This window comes from Protobothrops mucrosquamatus, unplaced genomic scaffold, assembly GCF_001527695.2.
Source record: "Protobothrops mucrosquamatus isolate PMUCROS unplaced genomic scaffold, P.Mucros_1.0 scaffold585, whole genome shotgun sequence".
Lineage (NCBI taxonomy): Eukaryota > Metazoa > Chordata > Lepidosauria > Squamata > Viperidae > Protobothrops > Protobothrops mucrosquamatus.
In genome coordinates, this window is record NW_015386885.1 from 7,436 (window position 1) to 24,778 (window position 17,343).

At 37.4% G+C, this 17,343-nt stretch overlaps 1 protein-coding gene across 2 annotated transcripts in view; it reads left to right on the forward strand.

Moving 5' to 3' along the window:
* The first annotated feature begins 784 nt into the window (after positions 1-784).
* Positions 785-17,343, forward strand: part of RAP1GDS1 (Rap1 GTPase-GDP dissociation stimulator 1) — a 37,072-nt gene continuing 20,513 nt past the window's right edge. The window contains exons 1-2 of one of the 2 annotated variants that reach the window (XM_015817400.1): positions 785-899; positions 1,874-1,999. In XM_015817400.1, the coding sequence (XP_015672886.1) occupies positions 1,879-1,999 (121 nt within the window). In that variant the 5' untranslated portion in view covers positions 785-899; positions 1,874-1,878. Of the gene's footprint in view, positions 900-1,852; positions 2,000-10,217; positions 10,365-17,343 lie in introns of those variants that run through there. The other variant, XM_015817399.1, reaches the window with a different exon arrangement.

Genomic DNA, 17,343 nt, shown 5'->3' on the forward strand with positions numbered 1-17,343 from the left:
CTATGCGATGGTAAATAATAATAGTTGGTAGGGACCTTGGAGGTCTTCTCGTCCAACCCCCTGCTCAGGCAGGAAACCCTATACCATTTCAGACAAATGGTTGTCCAGTCTCTTCTTAAAAACTTCCAGTGTTGAAGCATTCACCACTTCTGGAGGCAGGTTGTTCCACTGATTAATTGTTCTAACTGTCAGGAAATTTCTCTTCAGTTCTAAGTTGCTTCTCTCCTTGATTAGTTTCCATCCATTGTTGCTTGTCCTGCCTTCAGGTGCTTTGGAGAATAGCTTGACTTCCTCTTCCTTGTGGCAACCCCTGAGATATTTGAACACTGCTATCATGTCACCCCTAGTTCTTCTCTTCATTAAACTAGACATACCCAGTTCCAGCAACTGTTCTTTATATGTTTTAGCCTCCAGTCCCCTTTGTATGTTTTAGCCTCCAGTCATCTTTGTTACTCTTCTCTGTACTTTGTATTTCAGAGAATCATGGAAAGGGAAATATTCAGAAATCATTATATGAACAAATAGCAGAAGCATTCCTTAAGCCCTCGGAAAGGAGATAATTGTAGGAAAGATTTAGGCTGGCGCCTCACTCAGTGGGATATAAGAAGGAAGCGAAGAAAAACACAATCAGATTTGCCAAATTTTATTAATATAGCCTCTTAATAAAGCTTATATCTGGTTTTCTTGTGGAGTCGGTTTCCTGATAAAAACAACCTTAAAGAGCTGACAGTGATCTTCTTTTATAAAATATAGTGTTGTATATGTTTTTTTTTCAGATATTGAGACAAGTGAAAAAATCCAGAAAAGTGGCACTCTCCCGGTGTTTGCAAGCCTATTGACTCCGCAGTCTTCCTGCACTGCAAAAGTAGCTAACGTCATAGCAGAAATAGCCAAAAATGGTGAGGTTTTCCACAAAGCCTTTTTTGCTGGAACATCTTCAGTTTTGCAGATCACGTTGTCAGTATGTTTTACTTTTTTTAAGTTTTCATTTTATGGATGTTTCCATTTCTCTCTCTCTCCATGTTTTTGTTTAGTTCAATCTTTATGTTATACTAGTAACTAGTGCCATCAAAAAGAACATACTTTCAGAAATGTGTATTAATTGCAAGTGAGCATTGAGCATACATTAAATACAAAGAGTGGCAAAAATCAGGATATATGGGAAGTATTCTAATGATGAAAAAGACAAGACTGTGCCAGAGTGTACCTTAAGGATAAAAGATATGAGGTGGAATTGGTCATGGTATTTGATGTTTTAAACCTAAACAAGGCATATGCACCAGATTTTTTTCCCCATTTTTTTCTAGCCCCAAAAGATGGGCTATTAATTGCTATTAATCACTGGCTTATTGCCAAAATGTAGCAATACAATTCCTAGGAGTTCTCAGGGTCATAAAAAATAAATTCAAAACCTTATGCAAGGTGCATATTCATTGCATTCTTTAAAATCTACCCCTTTATTGAGGGCTTAGTTACAAAGATTACCATTTCATTCTGTATGCAGAGCACATTGAACATTTACTGCTTTACAGACCCTACTCTACTGTCAAAGTATATACTCAAAGCCTAGCAAGTAATAATCATACTTCAGAATGAAAATTCCCCCACCTTTTCAGGCAGTAAATTACTATGGGCTGGATTCAGATTTAGCCATGCTTAGACTCACTGAAAGTAAAGGGATGAAAGGATTTGCAGATATGAAGAAGGAATAAGAGATCCTCATTTTGTCTAAACATGAGAGTCTCGGGGTAAAAATTACAATGCTTAAATTTTGAACTTCATCTTAAAACAACAGCTGTTTCAAACGTACCAATAAATAATTCTTAGGCAATAGTCTTTAATTGATCTTCGTTTCTTTTTCCATGGATTGTAGAGTTTATGCGGAATCCATGTGTGGATGCTGGCTTGATCCCACCTTTGGTTCAGCTCTTAAACTGTAAAGATCAGGAGGTGCTTCTTCAAACGGGGCGTGCCTTGGGCAACATATGCTATGACAGCCGTAAGTCTTCAAATATCTATATTTTTATTTTTAAATCTTACCTATTCATTTTTTATAGTATTATTGGAGCTTTTGTGCAAATTTTTCTGAGACATTAGCAGGTGTTGTCCTACATGACAGGTTTTCATTGATTTAAATGGAAGCAGGCAAATCCTTGACAAATAGTCTAAAGATCTGAAGACAGAGATAGAAAAATTGTCTTGTGTGTTTACTTGTTTTACAGTTTTCTGTAGTGGAAGACTTGCCAAATTTTATTTTTATAAATAAATCAGTAGAGTTATGCAATGCAATTTTACTCCAACTCACAAAATAAAACTGGATGGAATTTGCCATATTTAGGTTCCCACTGATCATCGTATGTGATGTTACAAAATATGAATCCAGATTCTCATGTGTATATGCTTTGCTGTCAGTTCTGCTTTTTTAGCAGAAGGTTCAGTTAGCCATGTAAACCAAATAAAATAAAATAAAATAAAAATAAAAATTTCAGACATAGAAGCAGATAATTATCAGAGGGACTGTAGACAGTAATATATTATAACTGCTATATCACTGTCAAAAAGTATACCCAATACTTTATTAGTAGATGTTTTTACTGCCAATTTTACCTTGCTGGAAGAAAGGAACCACAAAAAATATATGCTGAATTTTATTATGAATGGAACAGGTTGGCAAATATTTAGAAGGCCCAAATATAAAATTGTAACATCAGAACAAGAATGAAACTGCAGCTGATATTCAGTGTATTTTAACATGTAGAAATATGTTTCATAATTATATTTGTCTAGAGATGAAACCAATGTTTCCTAATATATAAAAAGAAGCATACAGATTCTCGGTCTTCAGAGATAACTTTTTTTTTTTTTTACAAACATGGGCATGATATCTACATCTTTGTTCTTGGTTATTTTGTTGTTTGTTTTCTTGTTCTGATTACCATTTAGAGTAGGGGTATCAAACTCAATTTCATTGAGGGCTGCATCAGCATTGCGGTTGTCCTCGGGGGGGCGGGTAGGTGTGGCCAGGGTGGGCGTGGCCTACTGGGTGGGCATGGGTGGAGTGTGGCCTACTGGGTGGGCAAGGCCAGCTCTACATCGTTCGCGTCAAGGGTGCCTGTGGGGGCCTGGGCAGGAGTGGGACAGATCTGAAGGTCTCTGGCCGAATGGGGTGGGACTAGGGCAAGTGCCAAGGCATGGTCCACTGGAAGAGCCTGCCGAAACCCCTCCCCCGGAGCCCATCAAGCCGGATATGTGAAGTAGGCAAGGGCCATTTGGTGGCCACTTCCAGGCGATGGTGCATTTCTTCATTCCTCACAAAGGGTGACACCTCCCCAGCATGCACCCAGGAGGTGGGGCAGACGCGGCAGGGGCTGGTTCCTCACTGTTTCCAGACGGCCTTGTGGAGCTAAGACTGAATGCGTTTTAGCATAGATGGCCACCACAAAATTGTATATTGGCTCCCAGCTGGCCTGGGCCAGGGCCAAGGCAGCGGGGGCCGTTCCCTCACTGTTTCCAGGATGGCTTCGTGGGCCACATGAAACCACGTTGCGGGCCGCATCCGGCCCCCGGGCCTTGTGTTTGACATGTCTGATTTAGAGCCATACACAACATATTGTCTAATAGTTATAGAGACATATTTTAATTACCACTATAGAGGCATATTTGGATATCACAGGATTATGACATCAGCTGGGAATAGTTCCCCAACCTTTCCAGCTTGGTGGCTCAGAAGGAAAGGGAGTTGTAGGGAAATGTGCACGCGCACAGCCAACGGGCGTGTGCACGATAGTGGTGCTAGCGTGCGTGTGCATGCACAAGTGGGCCACACACATCCATGACACGCTGACGCCTGTGCGCATGCGCAAAAGGGCCACTAGCATTCATGTGATGCTGGTGGTGGTGCTAGCGTCCCCACACATGCGCAAGTGGGGCCACTAGTGCCTGCGCAGTGGTGCTACCGCGAGTGGGGCGGGGCCTCGCAAGCTATTTCCGGGGCCTGGTGGCCGTGGATCGGTACCGGGCTACGGACCATAGGTTGGGGACCCCTGCTTTACAGCATTCTCTGAGCAGTTTACAATGTCAGCATATTGCCCCCATTTTACCGACTTTGGAAGAGTGGAAGGCTGAGTGTGGAAGGCTGAGTCAGTCTTGAGCTGGTGAGGATCAAATTCCCAGCAGTGAGCTGAATTAACCTGCAGTACTGCATTCTAACTACTGTGCTATCGCAGCTCCTATAAAATAAACAATGGGAAATCAGGAATGCTCCAAGCAAATTATTATTTCCTTATTTGTGCAAAATGAGAATAAGGAAAATAGAAGTAGAAAAGTTTTGCTTCTAACAAGTCTAAATTGGTTTATCTACAATAATATGTTCCAAGCATCATAAATGGGGATAAATAACATCAGTTACATTCCTCAACGGTTTGTTGTTAAGAATAGTTGCTTTCTATATAATTCATAATTGCTCTGTTCATTCATATCTAACATGAATGTCTAAGTTATAAAAGTGTTAGTGTTTTATAACAATTAGTTCGTTGACGTGGTACATAGGAGCTAAAGCTACATTATGTTGTTGGCTATAGTGAGTTGACTGTCTGCTAAGAGTCCCCTTGGCAATTAATATTATTTTTCTTCTTTGCCAGGATAGCAATGAAATACTACATTAATTAAAATTGCATCATTTTTAACAGTGAAATTATAAAGAGATTGTTCTGGTCACAGGTTTATTTTAAATGTGGCAAATATATTGTCCCCTAGTGAATGAAACAGCAAAATGGTAGAGATCACATATTATTTCTTTTTGAACAGTTTATTACCTGTGTATCAATGAATATTTTGAAATACATCTACTGAATATTCCAATAAAGAGCTTCTTGACTGTTTAATGTTTATATTGTATGATAAGAAAATGATCATATACTGTTGTTTATCTTATAATTCCATTACAACAATGGAAGACAATAAAACGGATCCTTGCTCCAGCTACAAGAAAAAACAGAGACTTCTACCTACCCACCCTTTGGCTTAGCAAGTTATATGTCTGCCATGGTAGATTACATGGCACAAGATAGTTAAGCCAGTGATGAATCCCTAGTATGTCTGTCAAATAAACCAGCTTACTGCCTGATTTCCAGGCTGTTGATTATCATTGCTTTACTCTTAAATAGATTCATCTTCAGCCATTTTAATTAATCTAGCTAAGCCGCTAATAATTCAGAATCTGGGTCAAAATGTATTTGAGAAAGAGGAGATTATCTTCTTGTCTGTGTTACTGCTCTTGGAATTCTTAAACCAGATTTCTCCAGCTCATGTTCTTCAGAGGTGATGCTCCCATAATTTGCATAAGGTGATTATGAGCAGGATGTTTGAGTACATAGAGTATGCAGAGCACCTAAACATTTAAGTATGCAAACATGGCTGTAAAGCAAACTCCAGTGAATATTTTGAAGCAAGTTCAGAAATACAATACTTATGTCTTATTACTTAAAGACTGTCCTAGACTAGAGAAAGAGAAGAAACTTCATCAAATACAGTGATTTATGATCGCCATGGCTTTAAGTTATTGCAAGGGAAAAGCAGTCCTGAAGAGTAAGACATTGGAACTGAATTGCTAAATCCTCTTACAGAAAAACAGTAGCAGTAGCAAAAGCAAAATAAAGCATCCTTTAAGTCATCTCAACACATAGTGGCTTCATGAGCAACCTTTGCTTTTTCTTTCTTGGTAGTGGTACAGAATTAGTTTATTATTGCCTCAGGGATTTTATTTTTACTTCCCCATTTATCCTACAGCCTGAAATTTCCTGGTGGTCTCCTTTCCAAATATTAATCAGATGCAACCTCAGTTGGCTTTTCAAGTTCAGCCAGCTTAAGGGGAGCAGCCTTGTATGTATAAATGCTATAATTTTATGCCTGGGTTTTCTTACGCAAACAGGACCATGCTACGTTTCACCTTTTGTTGTTCTTGAGGAAGACTTATTGAGAACAGTCGTGATGCAAACTGTGTGAATAGAGTTTGTTTGTTAGGTTTGCAACCAGCAGAACATTTTTGCTTTTTTAAAAAAAAAATATATACTGTTTATTTCAAAAGGCAGCAACACCTTCCAATTTATTACAGAAACTGGGAATGTTTTACGTGGGAGTTTACTTCGCCGCTGAACTTGACAAGGTAATAGACAAACAGAGAATAAGACAAAACAACATGTTCCAAACTTGTTTTGACTGGGATGTGGTGGGTATATTTAGCAGGCAGTTCTCCAATACTTTATGCATGGAGAAGAGAGAGAGACGGTAATTAGAATTGTGACACCCTGAATTTACAGTGTGGTTTGTCCTTTCTTAAAGGGTGAAGACTGCTGGAACATAGTCACAGAATCAGCATTTCTGGCAGTTTCTCTCCCCAAATTAATTTTGATTAATTTTAGATTAAGTGGATCTAAAAAGGCACTGGTGAGTTTTCTCACTGTCAAGTCCTGTAAATAAACAGTTCTGTAGGCAGATTTACTTCACATCATCTGCAAGAAGGAGGCGGCTCAGGGAGGCTAAAGGGAAGAGGGGGGAAATTCCCCTAAACAACAATCTCTGTTATTTATAAGACCTCATAGAGTCCACCTAGTCTTTGGATCTCATGTGCAGTTGATTTGTTTTTGTGTGGATTTGTATATCATACGATAAGGCAGGGGTCCCCAACCTTGGCAACTTTAAGACCTATGGACTTCAACTCCCAGAATTCCCCAGCCAGCATGGCTGGCAGGGGAATTCTGGGAGTTGAAGTCCACAAGTCTTAAAGTTGCCAAGGTTGGGGACCCCTGTGATAAGGAACAAAATCTCTGGGTGCTTTACATACAGCCCAGCAAATACCTGCAAACTATGTGGCTTTTTTCAGCTTATTTTTACATATACACAATTTGGATTGCAAGGAGTCTCTTAAAAATCAGTTCATTTATGGTAACAAAAATGTATGTATATTTTGATGGGTTCTAATTGCAGAATATTGGTGTAATATAATATAAGTCGTAGGAATAAGCATTAGTTTCCTGGAATGCTTACTTGCTTGACCATTTTTTATCCAGTTCTCTCTCCAGAATACTTAAGACAGTATATACGATATTTTTAACTCCACGCTACTGATCAATCTTTACAGCTCCCTTTTCAAAACAAAGATTAGCCTGAGGCTCCTCCCTGGATAATTTTTGTACCATTAAAAACCAACATCTGATCCCCCAAAATGTTTGCTGCAGCAAAACATGACTGAGTCATTTGGTTTGGGGGAATTTCTTGTCCCAGTTCATCACAATAAGATCTGTATGTAGCATTTGATATGGAAATGCCTTAAACATGGTGATGAAAATATGATATTTTTGCACCCTTGTGTATAATCAAATAAAACAGAAATCGATGACCTTTCCTTTGTTCTAGAGAGGAAAATGTGTTTGTACATATGAACTGTTTTTGTGTTGGAGCTCATGTGTGTATCATAGCTCTTGTATCCAAAGTTCTTTACTTGTAGGAAGGAAAGAAAGGCATACATGTGGATTTTGACAACGTTGTTAATCTCTTTACCTTTCATAACAATTTTTATGCATAATAATGATTGCAGAGATTCCTTACATCCTACTATATTTTTTCTTTTTTTGCTAATGGACTGTGTTAAATGAATTGCCTCAAGATTTTCTTTTGCAAGGCATTACTTTATTGTCTGGGAGAAGGGATTTTAATGTTCAATATATTATATTCATATTACAAAACAAATGAGAAACATTATGATACATTATTTTAGATTATATAAAAATATTATAATACATTACTTTAGATTATATGATCCATAAAAAGTTCAGCAATCAAATAATGTATAATTTTGGGGGGGTTATATGGTCCAAGCATAAATGATTTCTTCTAAAAATATTGCTACAATATGCTTCAACAAATGGAAGACTAACTTTGAATCACTTGTAGTTAGATAGCAAACTAGGATCAAGTCCTATTTGAAGAACTCTTTGCAAAGTATAGTTAATGGAATTATGTTATGGTACAATGGCTAAACTGGCAAACAATGACTAATACCATTGCTCTGCTGCTAGATTTCTTTATACCATAGAAGAAAGGATTGAGTAGGTGGCAAGCAAATGCAAGCAGTTGTAAATAACAGCTGATTGGATAAATAAAGCAGAAAACAAAGCATTCTAAACTATAACTTATCTTTTGGAAAATATGACAGTCTGACTCCAGATTATGCTGAATGCCAGAAAGATACCATGATCAGCATTGTCAAATGCCACCAATACTTCTTACAGGACTACAAAGAAGTTCATGTAGTTCCTGACTAAAGTCATCTTCCAGAATGACCTATTCTGTTTCTTTCTGTGACAGAAAGAAATCTAAATAGTCTATGCCTTCTAAGATCCTGTATCCTGAATTCCCAACCACTTTCTCGACCACCTTCCCTAAAGAGGGAAGATTGGAAACTGGTTTGAAGTTGTTTAATATGGTTGAATTGAGGGATAGCCTCTTGAGCGGCAATATATTACCACTTCCTTCAAGGTGGAAGGTGGTAGAATTTTGTCCTTCTGTAGAGAAGCATTAACTTCCTCCTGAATCTGGATGTAGCCTCCAGCACCACCACTGTTCATACACAACTTTGACTGAGAATTTCTGACAATGGTAGCTCATTCTTTGGTCATCATGTAATTTGATTGTTGCAGTATGTTCTACATTTTGAAGGCAATCCCAAAGTGGCAATGAGTTCAGAAAACAGTGACCAGACTGTTAGTAGAAGAAATGCACTTTTGTAGGGTCCTTCCTATTCTGCAGTTGCTTTATTTTGCATTTTCTTTGGAAGTGGACTTCCAAGACCACTTCAGGGTTCTGGTTATAACGTATAAAGTCCTATATATCATAATGTCAGTATATATCAGGGGCCACCATATTAAACATGATCTTGGCTGTCTTATCTGAACTTCTAGAGAGGGCTTACTTAAGACCCCTCTCCCCATCCTCCTGGAGTTAAGAGAAGTATAAGCTAGAAAACAAACCTTCTCAGAATTGGATTTTTCATTCTGAAATGTGCTGTCCCAGAAAGACATCATTTTTACTTCTGACAGTTTGGTGTGCATGGAACAATCATTTTGCCTTAACAGATCTTTGCCGTTTTGTGAGGTGGTGTGGCAACCATCTAGTTTTTATGTTTATTGCAAAGCGTTTTTAATGTATTATGATTTTGTATATTGACCAGATTGATTAAATTGGGGATGTATATAAATGTTGTCAAATAAATACCATTAAAACAGCCTTTGCCTTTTAGCTGCTAATCATTATAAACACTGATTATCTGATCTGGCGATGGACCTCATCAGCATTTTTTCACATAACCGGCATACAGGTGCAAGCAGCTGCTTATGTATGTATGTATGTATAAACACATGTAGTCCATCAGGACTTGTTAAAGGAAGCAATATTTCAAAATATTTTACCTACAGATAGACTTATCTGATTTTGCAGGAATTCTCTTCTTGATTGACCTACCTTTTTTATTGGCTAGATGGATTTTGTAAAATGTTAATATTATTTGAGTATAATTGACTTTCCAAAATCCAGAGATACCGTGTGATATATCTGCGATAAAATAGGAGCTATGCAAGGTGATCTAAGGAAAATATATGCCTTTCAGGAGATTCAATTCTTCGTATTTTGTTTCCTTGTGAAAAAGAAATTCCCCTTCTTAACTCGCTACCTTCAGAAAGCCATTGAGATGTATTGATTAATATTTTGTTTCCTTGTGAAGAAGACATTCCCTTTCCTGACTCCCTACCTTCAGAGTGCCTTTGAGATGTATTGATTAAATTGTTGGATTGGCGGCAGAGAGACCTAGATTCTGCTCTCACCCATGGACTTCCTGGATCAGATCAAATAATTTTCATTTAGCTCACAGAGTATTTCTGGGGGGGGGGGGAAATGGGAGGAAGATGCTGTGACTCAAGATCATGAACAAAACTCAGCATGTAAATCTAATGAGTGTTTTCCCATGATATTATAGTCCCTGAAGTTATCCTAAGCATCTCTGTCATAGATAAATTATGTAAAATCCTACTGAAACATTCTTGCACAACACATTTACAATAGCACTAATAATCCAAGACCTTTATTCTCTTTATGATTATTGTTATGTTTGGAACTCTTAAGTGCCTTTTTAATTTTATTTCTTAATTTGACTCTTTGTTTTACAGATGAGGGCAGAAGTGCTGTTGACCATGCAGGTGGGGCACAGATTGTAATAGACCATTTAAGGTCACTGGGCAGTAAAACAGATCCAGCCAATGAGAAGCTCTTGACTGTCTTTTGTGGCATGCTGGTGAACTATAGCAATGAGAATGGTAAACAAATATGCTAAAAAACTGTCTTGCCTATACCTTTATCTATCTATCTACACACCTATTAGAAAAATAAATGTAGGGTTTATAAATTGAAAAACAAAGATGGGCGGCCAATTGATTTTATTAATTAAATTACTGCAACATTAATAGGTATCATCAAAAAGTCAATGCATACAGTACATGTCCCAGTTCAGACTTCCATGTCCTTCTCTGTGTTCTGGGAGTTTCCAGGAAAGTAGGTACTCTCATTCTTTCTAATGGAAGGGATAGCTTGAGTGAATGGGAGAAAGATTTTATAGCAGCTTCTAATTGCTAGGATAATGTACATAGCCAAGTGAGCTCTTTGCTTGTGCAGTGGTTTGTCCAACAGTAATTGTCCTTCTACACACTACCACCACAAAACTTGAGAAAGAACTTTCATGTTTTATGGTGGTGACTATAATTTTACATCCCTTTAAAACTCTGCCTATGTTGCGTTTAGATTCCAAACTTCATAAGCCTCAAGGTGTTAGATGAGCAGTGTTCAAATATAGGTTTTGTTCATTCTTCCCTTCCGTGTTTTTTGGTTCACAAGGATCTATATAGAGAGTCCCTGTTCCAGGCATAAGGAGGGCAAGGGGGTGGTTTTCAAAAGGCTCTTGTGCCAAAATTGGCACTTGAGAAGAAGAGAAATAAAGGACAGATACACATTTTTGATACTCTTTCTCAGTTTCATAGATGCCAGGAATCATTAAGAACCAGGTCAGCCTCTGACTGGTGTCTATGTATTGGGAACTTGCTTATATGGAAACACAAAGGTGAATATTTATAATAATACGTTGTTTTCTCCTTAAGAAACTTATATTAAACTTCTATACCCTTTCTTGTAGGTGTCATCTGCCAATCTGCCATCTTACTCTGTTAACTCTTCTCATTCACGTTTTTTTACCTGTAACATTGTTTCAATTTAAATGTTTGTGTGTGTATGTGCGTGTGCGTGTGCGTGTGCTGAAATAACTAATTGGATTTCTTTGAACTTCTCTTGAATGAGGGAGTCATTATTTCCAACTGATAGTTGATTCGATGGCCCAAGTGAATTTGCTTTCCATCTCATCCCAAACCTGAGGATGATCATTATATTCATTTCATTTAGTTATCTATGAGAGCTTTTTTGAATGAAGTGATTATAATATAAATTCCCAAATAAATTGCAGTCTTCACAATATAACACTAAATGAACTACTAATTCCATCCAAGAGAAACATTTCAAAGAAAGTCCTCTCCTGGATGCCAGGTCTCCAACTAAATTATCATAATTAATAAAAACGGCACTTGACTGTGTATGTTTTCTTAATGTTTATGTGGCAAGGCACACTTAGAAAATTTGAGTCTGAAAATACTGCTCATGGTTTCTCCTTTTACTTGGGGTATACTGCTTTATTTTGGTACAGTTATGTATTGCAATGTTAGCAACCAATGTGACTTCCAAACTTGGAACCTTCTCCCATTTGTGCAGCAGCTCCACAATCCGGAAGCTCTATCTAGTCAACACCAGCTGTCCTTGGAGTCAGGTGTCACAACCATGGCAAAGAAGTAGACTATGCACAATTATGGCTGGCATGCCAGCTGTGATTCTTCCTGAACTGGTCAGATTTGGCAACAGCAATCCATGGTTATATCTAATCTTTTAAGCTGGTCATCTCACAAGAAAGCTATTCATAGGGTGTCCTTTGAAATATGTCTGGAGTTTGCATTTGATGTGAAACATAAAAATTAGACTACTAACCTGTACAAGATACAGGGATCCAGAAGGTTTGCCCTGATTGTCAAGTGCTTCCTGAGCATAATTTAAGGTAGATGTGTTTGTATTTCTATTACTATTTCAGGCCTTAAAAATCTTTGAGCTCTGTGTATGTATGCTGCTGCAGAAGGACTCCTTCTTAAGATGCTTCATTGCCTATCTGGTGCAGAAGAATTCTGCAATACACTTGGGCTGTTGAATGTTCTTCAAGAACTGATTTTGACTCTCATTATCTCAGCATATAGAAAATACATGTTGCCTTGATTGGTTTATATTTTACCTTTTTACATTTCTCTTTGTTCTTTTAAATCTGAAATAAGCGAAAAAGAGAAAAATAACCAACATTCTACTTTGATAATTATTTTATCTACCAAGGCTTATGACTTGTTAACTGCTGTTTGAAAGCTGTTTCTAATGACAGCTAGAATTATGTTGTAAGTGGAAGTAAATTGTATAATATGATCTAATGAGTATTATTGAGATTCAAAACATTTACATGGAATTTGTATGTTTAGTTATCCTTTGTTTGTATAATAATAATAATAATAATAATAATATAACAACAACAACAACAACAATAATAATAATAATAATAATAATATTAATAAAGTTGGAAGGGACCTTGGAGGTCATCAAGTCCAACCCCCTGCTCAGGCAGGTAACCCTATACCATTTCAGATAAATGGCTGTCCAGTTTCTTCTTAAAAACTTCCAGTGTTGGAGCATTCACAGCTTCTGGAGGCAGGTTGTTCCACTGATTAATTGTTTTAACTGTCAGGAAGTTTCTCCTTAGTTCTAGGTTGCTTCTCTCCTTGATTAGTTTCCATCCATTGCTTCTTGTCTTGCCTTCAGGTTCTTTGGAGAATAGCTTGATTCCCTCTTCCTTGTGGCAACCCCTGAGAAATTGGAACACTGCTATCATGTCCCCCCCTCGTCTTTCTCTTCATTAAACTAGACATACCCAATTCCAGCAACCGTTCCTTATATGTTTTAGCCTCCAGTCCCCTAATCATCTTTGTTGCTCTTCTCTGTACTCTTTCTAGAGTCTCAACATCTTTTTTGCATTGTGGTGACCAAAACTGGATGCAGTATTCCAAGTGTGGCCTTATTCTGTTACTTGCTATTCAAAAGTTACTGATGTAGTAGCACAGGGTAAACTTAGTGTAGGTAATCCTCACATACCATTTGCCTGAAAATTATGATGGTACTGAAAAACCCATACTCAGAACTTGTGGCAGTTGTAGCATCCCGATAGTGATCATGATTTGGGCACTTGGAAACTGGCATGCATTTAGGATGATTGCGGTGTCTCCGGTCATGTGATCAGTATTTGTGACCATTAGAGCTGGTTTCCAATAAGCAAGGTCAGTGTGGAAGCCAGCAGAATCTTGCAAATCATAGTCACAGGCTATAGTACTTAATGACCCATAGTGATTCGCTTGACCTCAGAGGAACTGATGCCATACTGTAAGTCCAGCACGGTCACATTATGTTTCACTTAACAACTGCATTACTTAGTGACAGAATAGACAGTCCTTTTTCTATTTGTTAAATGAAAATTACTTGTATGGAGAACAGCGTCTTAAATTGAATTTCACATTTTCTTTTGGGTGAGACATGAAGAATATGGAACCATTGAAATTAAGAAATGGCCTAAGTTTCACTTTTTAATGAAACTTGATGTTAAAGTAATGCTGTATTTGTTTGATTGCTCATGTTTTAGAATATATTTTATATTACAGCATTACTTTACAGTGAAAACTTAATTCAGCTAATGAAGTCATACTCCTGGAACTTTATAATGCATAGATCCTATTTTAAGCAGTTATGCTGCAATACCCAGTTAATCTTAAAAAATCTAAGTGGTCTTGGACCTAGTTGTATTTGAATAGAAAAGTAGTAGAAAAACCTCTGTACTGTTGATTAGACCTGGAAGTTTTAAAAAATCCTGGGGAAAAAAGCAATATCAGACAGCTTCTGTTTAATTAAGAAAATATGGATTTGTGCTTAACTCAATACTCAGATGGTGAATGAAACATTTTTCTTCCAATTAAGGGCCACATGATATAATACTACAAATGAATGAAGCTATGTGAGTGGATAAATAATGGATGGAAGGACATTTTTTAGATGTGTTGTGCATTTCTAACATTTTCCCATCTTTTTTATATAGTATGAAATTACACCTTCATTTGTAGATAGAATGACATAACATTTTAGCAACACAGTTCTTGATCTTTGATCATCACAAAAAATCCCGAATCTTGAAAACATGGGTCTCTGTTCTTACATGATGATCCTAAAAATATTAAACATGCATGCTGATATCACAATATAAGCTGTGCTTTTTTTGTATTTGCATTGTGGCATTACATAAAGTTTGCACACAACATTGTGACACAAATTTCATCACCCCTCTCCCTCCCTCTCCCCAATCCTATAAATTGTAACTTGCCTTCTCTGGCAGTATGAAAACTGCTATAAAAGAAATTCCTTGTTCATCCTGCTTGCTATACATTATGTTTTCTGCCATGTCTTTGTTTATCATAGAACCATAATTTATGATCCCAAATTTACATGAAGCATTTCAAGTTAAAAGAGAATGGATTTTGATTTACCTAAACATGTAGAGTAGAAATGCAGTTATCTTTAAAATAGATTGTTTCCTTGCCTAAAATTATACTTTGTCAGCTTTGTAATGGTGAGGTCTATGGAAGGCCTACTCATAAATAATCCCAGTGAGTGGCTTTTCATGTTGATTTTCTAGAGCTGAACCAAACACTTTAATCATGCTTGTATTTGCCTGCTGTTGGCAAAAACTATCATTGCTATTTTTTTTAAAATAAAAGAACTACTACTTTTAATCCAGATAATTTAAGGTGAGCCTATAATAGGAACACAAGTTATTTTTAAAATGCAATTTGTATATGTCTTCTCAGAAGCAAGTTCCACTGACTATACTCTGAATTGTATGAATCTGCCTATAGAAAGCTTTTATCAGCCAAAATTAATAATAAGGGATTATTAAGTATATGAATTAGACTGATATAAATGCAATCTGAGTGCCAGTTTTGTGTACTGGGTAAGGCATCAGGCTAGAAACTTGGAAGCCATGATTTCTAGGCCCACCTTAGGTGCAAGCCAGTTGTGTGACCTTGGGCCAGTCACTTTCTCTCAGCCCTTAGAACAGTGGTTCTCAACCTGTGGGTCGGGACCCCATTTGGGGTCGATCAACCATTTCATGGGAGTCGCCAAGCAAGGCTGTCCGCCATTTTTTTGTCCGCCATTTTTTCCCCTTTTCCAGTGGGTGCCTTACCTCCCTTGGGCTGGGCCAGCTGGTGGTCGGCCTGCTCCGTCTCTGCCGCTTGCCAGCTACACCTCGGCCGGCGCCGGGGGCGGAACCACGCATGTGCGGCGCTCCCGGGCAGGGAAAGTCCTCGACTTACGACTGGTTGGGTAGTCCTCAACTTACAACCGGTTTAGTCATCGACTTACGACTGGTTTAGTCCTCAACTTATGACCGGTTTAGTCCTCGACGTACGACCGGTTGGGGTCGCGGCATTAAAAAGGTTGAGAACCACTGCCCTAGAAAGAGCCATTTGCAACCATTTCCAAGGAGTCAAGAAAACTTCTGGGGGTTGTCTAAGCAGTCTCCAAGAATTGGACCCGATTGAATAGAAAAAAAAGTGCAATCTAAGCTGGGAGTCAACAGCATAGTTCCTACTTGAGTTTAACTCACTCTTCAAGTTTTTCAAAAGTTCAGGCCAAAAGGAAGCCAGTTTGTTATCTAGACCTTGTATTTTACATCTCTTCCAGATTCTTGGGCTGTTCACTAATTTAGGGATATATAGATTACGAGTAGTTAATGGTGGTGCTTTTTAACGCCCCATACATATAATTTCAACTGGTTCAGAAAAAAACTGTTTCAACATTTCTATTTATTGAAAAGGTAAGACTATCTAACATAAAAGAGTGTTCATATTTAGAAAATAATAAGAAAAAATATATTATCCTAAATTGGTGTTCCCCAACATCTTGGACTGTAATCTTTGTTTTAACTTTTAAAAATTGAGTGGTATATCTCAACTGATAATATCTACAAAAAATGTGAAGTAAACATGTATACTTCTAAATGTTATAAATTTGCCAAACAGTAGCCTCACCCCAGTAGTACTTTTCCTTGCATCTTCTATTCTTTGATGAACTTTTTTTCTTGAATGGCTTGCAATTTGTGTAGTGATTGCTTGTTTGTCCATAAAAATATTTGCCTTTGCTGTAGGTGAAAGTTGAATTCTACATTTACTCTTCGTACATCAGGTCATTGACTAAATTTGTAATCTGCAAATAATGTTTGAAATCTAACATTATTTTCAGATTAGTTTTCTAATCCCAGCTACTCTTTTTAAGAAAAATTTGTTTGGGGGAAAACTGCTTTTGACATATTCCTATGAGTATTAATTTTTACTAAACAGACTCTCTCATACACAATTCTTCAAAAAGTATGTCATGATGGATAACACATTTTTATCAAAGAGTTAATGTGATTCTTATTTCATTGTGGTAAAGGTAGACATGTAGTTATTTGAAATGCTGACATATATATATTTTCAATAGTTTTAAAAGAGATTTGGAGACTCCTAAATAGACATTTGCTGAACAGCAGTTCTCATGTCACTAGGAGATATAGTTTACCAAAACTTGGAAATTGATACCTTGCTTGTTTTGTTTGTGACAAAGTTCATCTCTATTAAATACCGTGATCTTTCACACGGTCACCCACATACTGTATGCAGGCATTCAGCTGGTGGGAAAATAGGTAATAAAATATCACACTTCTCATCTCTGTTATATTTCAGTATACATGTGGAGATAGATTCATCTCCTCATATCTAAACTGCAAAGGATTAAATTTTTCACCTGCACCAATAATAGTTTTGCTCAGGATCATAGCAACTTAAAAAATAAATGAGCAATTGAATCCAATTGTGGTTGGATTTAGTTGTTTATATAATTGCCATCAGTAGGAAGTGGTTTGTGTTATTCCATTGATTGCACTGAGCCTGCTCAAAAAATAGTTAAATCTAGATCCAACCCAGTGTTAGTATACAATACTTAGAAACTTGAATGTGCAAAAACTGGTGGATTGTTGACAGCAAAAAAATCTACTTCTTGTTAATAGATCTGATGCCTAGGTCTCTA